This window comes from Oncorhynchus mykiss, chromosome 29 (assembly GCF_057628025.1).
Source record: "Oncorhynchus mykiss isolate SJ-2025 chromosome 29, ASM5762802v1, whole genome shotgun sequence".
NCBI lineage: Eukaryota > Metazoa > Chordata > Actinopteri > Salmoniformes > Salmonidae > Oncorhynchus > Oncorhynchus mykiss.
Window position 1 is genome coordinate 17,887,013 of NC_143050.1, and position 10,154 is coordinate 17,897,166.

Here is a 10,154-nt window from a genome sequence, read left to right on the forward strand (position 1 = left end):
ATGCATCAAACAATTGGTAGAGCCCCTCTCATAACCCCAAGGTGAACCCAACACTATCAAGCGCTATGGTGAAACTGGCTCTTATGAGGACCACCACATAAAAGGAAGACCCAGAGTTACCTCTGCTGCAGAGGATAAGAGACCCAGAGTTACCAGAGACCCAGAGTTACCAGCCTCAGAAATTGCAGCCCAAATAAATGCATCACAGAGTTCAAGTAACAGACACATCTCAACATCAACTGTTCAAAGGAGACTGTGTGAATCAGGCCTTCGTGGTCGAATTTCTGCAAAGAAACCACTACTTAAGGACACCAATAATTATGGACACCAATAAGAAGAGAATTGCATGGGCCAAGAAACACGAGCAATGGACATTAGACCCCTGGAAATCTGTCCTTTGGTCTGATGAGTCCAAATTAGACTTTTGGCTCGAACCGCAGTGTCTCAGAGACGCAGAGTAGGCGGACGGATGATCTCCGCAGGTGTGGTTCCCACCATGAAGCATGGAGGAGGAGGTGTGATGTGTGGGGGTGCTTTGCTGGTGACACTCACCAATTTTATTTTTAATTCAAGGCACAACTTAACCAGCATGGCTACCACAGCATTCTGCAGCGATACACCATCCCATTTGGTTTGCGCTTAGTGGGACTATCATTTGTTTTTCAACAGGACAATGACCCAACGCACCTTCAGGCTGTGTAAGGAAAAGCAGACAACAAGTGTTCAGCATATGTGGGAACTCCTTCAAGACTGTTGGAAAAGCAATCCAGGTGAAGCTGGTTTAGAGAATGCCAAGAGTGAGCAAAGCTGTCGTTAAGGGAAAGGGTGGCTACTTTGAAGAATCGCAAATATAAAATATATTTTGATTTGTTTAACACATTTTTTGGTTACTACATGACTCCATATGTGTTATTTCATAGTTTTGATGTTATTCTACAATGTAGAAAATTGTAAAAATCAAGCAAAACCTTTGAATGAGTAGCTGTGTCCAAATTTTTGACTGGTACTGTACGTTAGACGTGAGTAACTGTTTGTCTATTTATGATATAAGTGTGCGTCAAATTGTAATATCTATTTGTGTGTGTATGTGTGTGTGTCAGGGTCTCTTTCAAACACGTTAGCATAGTGTAGCATGTTATTTTCAAGCACAAGGACTTCTTAACAATGTCTTGTTGCATCTTTACCTGCAGTCTTTATCAGTATCATCAGTGTCAGTGGGAAAGAAAGAGAAATGTGAACCTGTCTCTAAACCTGTGTCTAAGCCAAAGCATCCGCCGCGTGTGAGTACCTATCCTAGCCCTAGCCAAGCTTCCTCATCCCCCCCCATCACTGCCCTCACTCAGCTCCTGGTCTACTGCAGTACCTCAGCATGGCCGAATAGAGGGCGCCATCAGTCTGTCACTGCTGTACCATTTTGCTTTATTTGATTAAGGGAAAGCACACAGTCCCATTGATGTTCAGGCTTCCCTGCCTTACACAGATTACAATAATGATGTCATTATGTCTCAATGAAGGAATCTTGGGTTCTCAAGCCTTTCTGGGTGCTGTTCCGTTTGTGCCCATCTTCAAAAGGACCAGGACATGAGTGTTTGTAAGAGCAGTTAGTTGCTGTAGTAGTTTCAGCACCAAGCTATTGTTAGTACGATGTGAGTGTTGTCCTAAATGGGAAACCATAGCTGTCTCCTACATAACAGGTCCTTGGGTGGTGTGGGCCTAGCTTGGGTAGGTGGTTTTGAAAGCGGTGTTAGTAGGAAAAGGTTTTTTGACGAGAGGAAATGTTGATTTCCTTTCAAAATGAATTTGATGTTGTGTGCCAGGAAACGAAGATAACAATGCCACACCCCCTTTAAGCATATCATAGCAACACCATTGGAACACGTTGTGCTGGCCTTTGTCATGTTCCAAGTCTGGATTGTAAAAATGTAAACATATATTTCAACATTTTTCTCAGTTGCCCTGTAAGGCAGGATATGACGTCCAGATGAAGGTTGACCCTCCATCTGTGGGCTTGTAGCTGTTCTGTTCTCCATGTGTCTGTTGGTGTGTTTCTGTGTCAGTCTTTGTGTAGTCCTGTATGTTTTCTACACCATGTTCAAAGCTACCATATCATATGAATATGGCCATTTTGCTGGTGTCCCTAAAGCATTGATAATTTTGTCAACTTCAGACCGACAGTCAATGGACTGGACTTACAGGCTTATAGTTTGGAATGGTTTTGTTCTGACTGCCGTGTGTTTTCCATCTTGGACAACAGGGTTCTGACTCTGACTCTGTGAATGGTCCGGGGAGAGACAGCGGGCTGGCGTCTTCACGCCTCGACCCGTCTGCCACGCTACCCAGCAAGAGAGCTGACCCTGGCACAGATGCCATGGAGGGCATGCTCTACCGCAAGCAGGAGATGGAGTCCCACTCCAAGAAGGCAGCTAGCAGGTAAGACATCAGGAGGGGAATGGGGCAGGGGGCATGGAGGGCCGTCTTGGAGGGAGAGTGAGAGTTCCCTGAAGGGTAAATGGAGAGCCCTAGTTCATATAGACTTCTGTTGAAGGATGGGATTAATTTAAGCAAATGCAATATCAATTTAAGATTAAGTTAAATTTAAATAGAATTTATGAAATGTACATGCTTTTGTTTCAGAAAATGACATTTTGTATGTGGTGTGTCGCCATGAACTCTTTGTTGATGTCCCTAACCTTTTCAGGCGCATGCCTGCATGCCTTCCGCCAACAGCTTCTCTCTCTCTTCCCATAGGTCCTGGCAGAATGTGTACTGTGTTCTGCGTAAGGGCAGCCTTGGCTTCTACAAGGACCAGAAGAGCGCCTCCAGCGGGATCCCCTACCACGGAGAAGTCCCTATCAGCCTGGGAGAGGCTGTGTGTGAGGTGGCACACGACTACAAGAAGAGGAAACACGTCTTCAAGTTACGGTGAGAGGAGAGGGAGGGGGAACTGGATGGTTTGAATAGAGAATATTCTTGTTAACTTAACTTAAAAGCAAGGGAGTGTGATATGCATCTATACTGACCCAAGTTTTCTGTTCCACATTGTGTGTCTGCAGGCTAGGGGACGGTAAGGAGTTCCTGTTCCAAGCTAAAGATGAGGTGAGTGTCACATTTCAAACCAAACAAGATTCTGATGCTCCTCTGATGTATGTGGTCTACTGAGGACTAACCCTGTGTTGTCTGTCCCAGACGGAGATGGCCTCGTGGATCCACTCCATTCATAGCTCCATCCCAGCAGGGGGGTCAGGAGACCACTCCCCCAGAGGCCCCAGGGCCCTGAACCGAGCCATGACTATGCCCCCCATCTCCCCCAGCTCAGCAGACGCTGCCGGAGTCACCATGCGCAACAAGGAGGGCAAGGAGAGGGACCGTGAGAAGAGGTTCAGCTTCTTTGGAAAGAAGAAATAAAACATTTGTAAAACAACAACATCAAGGAAAATTATATTCCTCAAAATTCCAACAAACTGAAACGGGCAGAAATGAAAGCACTCTTGTCGCATAAACGCATCGCTGTCGGCCGGGGTCCTGAGGGGTTTGTCTAATTTCTGTCTCACACAGAGCTTGCTCTTTCTCGCTCTCTCCTCTCTGTTTTCATTTGTCATCTCTTTCTCTTTTATATCTCTTTCCTTCTCCATCTCTCACATTTGGCTTCATCCTACCAATGTAAGCCCTTGTCCATAGCTTTAGTTGCATTTTCAGCCGATACGCAGGGTTTGTTGATCAGAGTCACTAATAAGAACTCTCTTTGGCCTCATCATCGGGGGAAACCAAGGGGTTTGTTGGGAGAGGAGAGGGCAGGGGGTAGTTAGCATTAGAACCGAGAGGCTAAGAGGACCCTCAAAGTCAATTCTCTTTCATTCACCCACACTGGATCATTTGTTGGTTTAAATTAGTCCTGGCTCAACCAATCTTTAGACAAGCAAAATACTTTAATGCTGTTTTACCAATAACAGAGAAACTGTTGTAAAGAGTGCTGTCCCCAGGTCCCCTCTTCCAGTCTCTCCTTTTCTCTATCGTGCTCCTTGGGAAGCCCCATATCTTTTATTTTTTTTGGTATTGGTGTTATTATTATTTATCTTTTTGCTGTTGCAGGTTTTGAGGGGGGAACATTAAAATAAATAATTTAAAGAGTATGTCAGTAGATTTCTTGGGTCATGTTGCAGAGCAAAACAAGAGTTTGATCTACGGGACCATGTTGGTCTTGTTTCTTTTGTTGAGGAAAGACCGTTATTGAGGTGTTTAAAAAAATGAAGCTCGGTAACTTTTAGCAGTGTGCAGTAAGTGATTTTCACCAGTGGGAAATTATATATATTTAAAGTGGTTTTATTTTAACTTGGATCTTGCCTGTATTTGATTTTGTTCTTCTGAGGGATTATTTCTGATTTTGAATTGTGTTGTTTCTATTCAAACCAGAGAGTTTGTTTTCTAGTAAGGGTGAGAGTGGGAGTTATGGTGATATGGGTTTTGCATGTGTTTTTTTTTTTTGTTATTCTAAATCCGAAGCGTCCAGTTGGATGCTGCTTTTCTGACTTAACATACACACACACCATATATACACACACACACGCTCAAAGAAGTTGTTGGGATGGCTTTCTTTAAGGATTCTTGTTTGTTTTTTTGGTTTGAATATGTAGATGACAATGCTAATTAATGAAACATTCCTCCTAGATGATTTTCAGACTTCACATACTTCCTCCTGATCCCTCTGTTGTTTTGTAATGGGATGGCTGGGGCAGGTTAACACTGTTGGTTACCACTGCCATTGCCAAACACTAGTGAGGATTGTAAGCAGAAGCACATCAATGTGGCATAGGGTTGCGGAGGTTGTCTAGTAGGAAGAGGGGGGTTCATTTCAGATGGGGTAGGGTTGGACGCTGAGGGCTGAGATTCCTTCTATTTGAATAGTGCTTAATCACAAAGGAGGCTTTATCGATCACAAAACAAATCTCAGAAGAATGTTTAATATGTGCCCCTTGGCATTGACTCCGTGTATGTATATGGATTCTGTACCCAGGTTCCATTGAGCGTATATGGACAGGCTCACCCGAATCAGCGGTTGAAGCAAGTGAAATGCTAGCATAGCTGTGTTGGATTGGAAGAGGCGTAACCATGGAGCGCTTTCCTCACTTGATGGTGACCGAGAGAATAGTCTTAAATTGTTTTTCTGGAGGGCTTTGAGCTCCTCCATATGTGGCATGACTTCATTATAGGATTGTACTTGTATGTGTCTCGTTGTTGTTGCCAATTCTCTTCTACTTTGATGTTATTGGTACATGAGATTCACCCGTAAGCGATGTACAGCATGGCATGATACCATGAAGCCCATGCTGTGGAAGGTGGTGTATTACACCAGAATGCCCAGGTGTATCATTAGTACCCCTCCAGCAGTTTGGAAAGAATTCACATTGGGCAAAAAGAAAATGATTAAATTCTATCAAATAATAGTAAAGTAAAGAGGACATTGATAGCGACGTCGGGTCCTGGCACAGTGAGTGATTTATTTTAGTGTCTGAGATGAGTGGAAGGTTTCTGTACAAGAAACTGCTCAAAACACAGAAAAATCCACATTTCTTGTAGCCAATGGTATCTGTTACTCGGTGGTAGGCTTATCTGGGGCAAGGGTGTGGCATATCAAAGCCCAGTTAGGTTATTGTTTGACTGAGATGGCTCACCCTAAACCAGAGAGGGAAAGAACCACAGTGAATACATGTCAGAAATGTGCAGCTTTTCAACAGGCAAGACTATTGCCATTTCAGTTCATATGATTTGGGGTAAATAAGCAGCAGTAGAGCCATACAAGAGGCTGTAGACTACTTGGTCTGCCTTGGTTTGTATCCCAGCTGTGAGCCTAAGCTCTTGATCTCAGCCTAATGTACTGAGCTGACCCTCGGCTCCCTAGTCACAGTTCGAACCCCACTGACCTGTTAAATGAGACAACAAAGTCTGCGATGCTCAAGAGTAGAGCTGAGTGAGCCTCGCTCTGTGGTATTCACTGTGAAAAACGACTATCGGGCAGTTGGTGCCAGATCGGCCATAGCACTTCTAAAAGTAGCTTGTGTTGCCCCCTACTGGCTGAACTGCTCCCACTGACCCAGTTCAAGTCCCAGGCAGGTTATACACAGACATGAGCAAGTTCCTCAGGCCCATTCTACTATGAATTCTTATTAATGTTAATGGCTTTTAAGATGGGTTGGACAAATTGGTCATGTGATGGACATACTTGGAGACACACTACCTCTCTCTTGCTTTCTCCTCACTCTCTCACACTCTCACACATATCCACACACAGATATACCAAGGTGGAATGACCCTGGCCTTCCAGTCAAGCAGAAAGATGTGGAGCTGATTGTGATTTGGTGCCAGATTTGGGTTGATGTTGTGCAGTCTGTGTGCTACTGGTGAGTGTTGAGCGTAAAAGGATAGACTGTATTATTGATGGTTAAAGAAAGCCTAAGAGGGTTTTGAGCATTTTGGTTTAAAAAGTTAGTGGAACACCTAAAAAGGTTTCTTGGTCTCTTATTTGAAGAGAAAAAGAAACACCGTATATATTAACCAGAGGACTGATGGCAAATTTGAGCTTCCATTTTCTAGAGTTAGACAGGAGATGTGCGGTCTCACGGGGTTCTTGTATTTTCTCATCCAGTGGTCTGATCTGTTTTGCAGCATTTGATAAACCTTTCCACCCACTGCCATTTCCCTTTTTTTTATAATGTCATTTCCTTCTTCTGTGACTTAACTAATTGCGAGTTGTGAATACCACTACTATGATTAATTATTATTATTGCTACTGTTACTACTACTCTTACTACTGCAACATATTTGTTACTACAACTATAACTGCTGTCCATTTTCAGGTACGTGTCTGTAATACCAGACCCTTCCACAAGATGTCAGTGTGCTGTGGAGCATTTTCATTACAGATCGAAAATAATGTTTGTTGACTTGTGTATCTACATCTAATATTAGGAACAATAAAACATGGTTTAAAGGAAAACAAGAACTGCGTTATCACTAAAGCATGTATTAAGGTATTGTGTATGTTTCTGAAGGTTAAGTCCTGAGATCAGTGGCGAACACATCTAACCTTGGACAGATGGTCTTTGGCGACACCCCTCCAAGGCCTGTAGAGATGCAGGGTGTCCAGGTGAGGATGAACTTTCATCACTGAAACACTAGTACTTTTTGATGTGTGCATTCTGTGCTATATACTTTACTGTGGGGTCCGAAGGAGATTTTGTTTAACAAGTATTAATTATATTTGTCAGAAAGGTAGCGGTCAAAATGATTAACAACCCGGTTTTCAATACCTCACCTTGCGATGATAACGCCACTGAGCCTTTTTCTTAAATGATTTATGAGTTGGAGAACACACTGAGGGATCTTAGACCATTCCTGCATACAGAATCCTTCCTGATTGAGCACTGGTAAAAGCAAAGTTGTCCATGTACTTTCAAGGTGCAGACTTGGGAAAATAGTCATATCCTCTAGTACACAGCATGCTGACGCAGAGGGCTGAGGGAGGAAAGGGATTTTCGATATATCCTGTGTCACGTTGGCTGGCCTGGAACAAACACACTTCTTGATTAAAAAAAAATACTTGGCTGTACTTGCCCTGCTCTGTGTACTCTTAAAGTGGCGTCTGAGACACTCAGTTCAATGCATGTCAGAGGCCCAAGTTACCTTACAGGTCTTTCATTATTAATCAAGTCAAATTTGTGCGCCAAATACAACTGGTGTAGACTTTATCTTGAAACGCTTGCTAATGAGCCCTTTGCAACAATGCAGAGTTTAAAAGCAATTAAAATACAATAGTAACACAGGGAATAAAATAAACAAGAATGGAGCTACAGTGGGGAGAACAAGTATTTGATACACTGCCTATTTTTCAGGTATTCCTACTTACAAAGCATGTAGAGGTCTGTAATTTATCATAGGTACACTTCAACTGTGAGAGACGGAATCTAAAACAAAAATCCAGAAAATCACATTGTATGATTTTTAAGTAATTAATTTGCATTTTATTGCATGACATAAGTATTTGATACATCAGAAAAACAGAACTTAATATTTGGTACAGAAACCTTTGTTTGCAATTACAGAGATGATATGTTTCCTGTAGTTCTTGACCAGGTTTGCACACACTGCAACAGGGATTTTGGCCCACTCCTCCATACAGACCTTCTCCAGATCCTTCAGGTTTCGAGGCTGTCGCTGGGCAATACGGACTTTCAGCTCCCTCCAAAGATTTTCTATTGGGTTCAGGTCTGGAGACTGGCTAGGCCACTCCAGGACCTTGAGATGCTTCTTACGGAGCCACTCCTTAGTTGCCCTGGCTGTGTGTTTCGGGTCGTTGTCATGCTGGAAGACCCAGCCACGACCCATCTTCAATGCTCTTACTGAGGGAAGGAGGTTGTTGGCCAAGATCTCGCGATACATGGCCCCATCCATCCTCCCCTCAACACGGTGCAGTCGTCCTGTCCCCTTTGCAGAAAAGCATCCCCAAAGAATGATGTTTCCACCTCCATGCTTCACGGTTGGGATGGTGTTCTTGGGGTTGTACTCATCCTTCTTCTTCCTCCAAACACGGCGAGTGGAGTTTAGACCAAAAAGCTCTATTTTTGTCTCATCAGACCACATGACCTTCTCCCATTCCTCCTCTGGATCATCCAGATGGTCATTGGCAAACTTCAGACGGGCCTGGACATGCGCTGGCTTGAGCAGGGGGACCTTGCATGCACTGCAGAATTTTAATCCATGACGGCGTAGTGTGTTACTAATGGTTTTCTTTGAGACTGTGGTCCCAGCTCTCTTCAGGTCATTGACCAGGGCCTGCCGTGTAGTTCTGGGCTGATCCCTCACCTTCCTCATGATCATTGATGCCCCACGAGGTGAGATCTTGCATGGAGCCCCAGACCGAGGGTGATTGACCGTCATCTTGAACTCATCTTGAACATTTTCTAATAATTGCGCCAACAGTTGTTGCCTTCTCACCAAGCTGCTTGCCTATTGTCCTGTAGCAATTTTATCCCTGATGTCCTTACACCCTCTCTGGTCTTGGCCATTGTGGAGAGGTTGGAGTCTGTTTGAGTGTGTTGACAGGTGTCTTTTATACTGGTAACGAGTTCAAACAGGTGCAGTTAATACAGGTAATGAGTGGAGAACAGGGGGGCTTCTTAAAGAAAAACTAACAGGTCTGTGAGAGCCAGAATTCTTACTGGTTGGTAGGTCATCAAATACTTATATCATGCAATAAAATGCAAATTAATTACTTAAAAATCATACAATGTGATTTTCTGGATTTTTGTTTTAGATTCCATCTCTCACAGTTGAAGTGCACATATGATAAAAATGACAGACCTCCACATGCTTTGTAAGTAGGAAAACCTGCAAAATCGGCAGTGTATCAAATACTTGTTCTCCCCACTGTATATACAGGGAGTAACAGTACCAGGTCAATGTGGCGCTATATACAGGGAGTAACAGTACCAGGTCAATGTGGAGCTATATACAGGGAGTAACAGTACCAGGTCAATGTGCAGAGGAGGCTGGTGGCAGGAGCTATAGGAGGACAGGCTCATTGTAGTGGCTGGAATGGAATATATGGAACAATATCAAACACATCAAACATACAGTGCATTCAGAAAGTATTCAGGCCCCTTCCTTTTTCCACATTTTGTAATGTTACAGCCTTATTCTAAAAAGGATTAAATTAAAAATGTTCCTCGTCAATCTACACTGTTTCCATTTGTCATCCTTGAGATGTTTCTACAACTTGATTAGAGTCCACTTGTGGTATATTACATTTATTGGACATGGTTTGGAAAGCCACACACCTGTCTATATAAAGGTCCCACAGTTGACAGTGCATGTCAGAGCAAAGAACAAGCTATGAGGTCTAAGGAAATGACGTAGAACTCAGAGAGAGGATTGTGTTGAGGCACAGAGCTGGGGAAGGGTACCAAAAAAAAATCCTGCAGCATTGAAGGTCCTCAAGAACACAGTGACCTCCATCATTCTTAAATGGAAGAGGTTTGGAACCACCAAGACTTCCTAGAGCTGGCCGCCCGGCCAAACTGAGGGGAGAAGGGCTTTGGTCAGGGAGGTAACCAAGAATCCGATGGTCACTCTGACAGAGCTCCAGAGTTCCTCTGTGGAGA

The 10,154-nt window shown here is 43.6% G+C and overlaps 1 protein-coding gene across 7 annotated transcripts in view; it reads left to right on the plus strand.

The window, feature by feature from the left end:
* LOC110510012 (spectrin beta chain, non-erythrocytic 1) overlaps positions 1 to 6,991 on the plus strand; it is a 101,207-nt gene extending 94,216 nt beyond the window's left edge. For 2 of the 7 annotated variants that reach the window (XM_036968353.2, XM_036968356.2), the window contains 5 exons: positions 1,191 to 1,280; positions 2,255 to 2,430; positions 2,728 to 2,922; positions 3,054 to 3,096; positions 3,187 to 6,991. In XM_036968353.2, coding sequence (XP_036824248.2) covers positions 1,191 to 1,280; positions 2,255 to 2,430; positions 2,728 to 2,922; positions 3,054 to 3,096; positions 3,187 to 3,405 — 723 coding nt within the window. In that variant the 3' untranslated portion in view covers positions 3,406 to 6,991. The remainder of the gene's footprint in view (positions 1 to 1,190; positions 1,281 to 2,254; positions 2,431 to 2,727; positions 2,923 to 3,053; positions 3,097 to 3,186) is intronic. The other 5 variants (XM_036968357.2, XM_090226684.1, XM_036968358.2 and 2 more) reach the window with 3 other exon arrangements.
* The last annotated feature ends 3,163 nt before the right edge of the window (positions 6,992 to 10,154 follow it).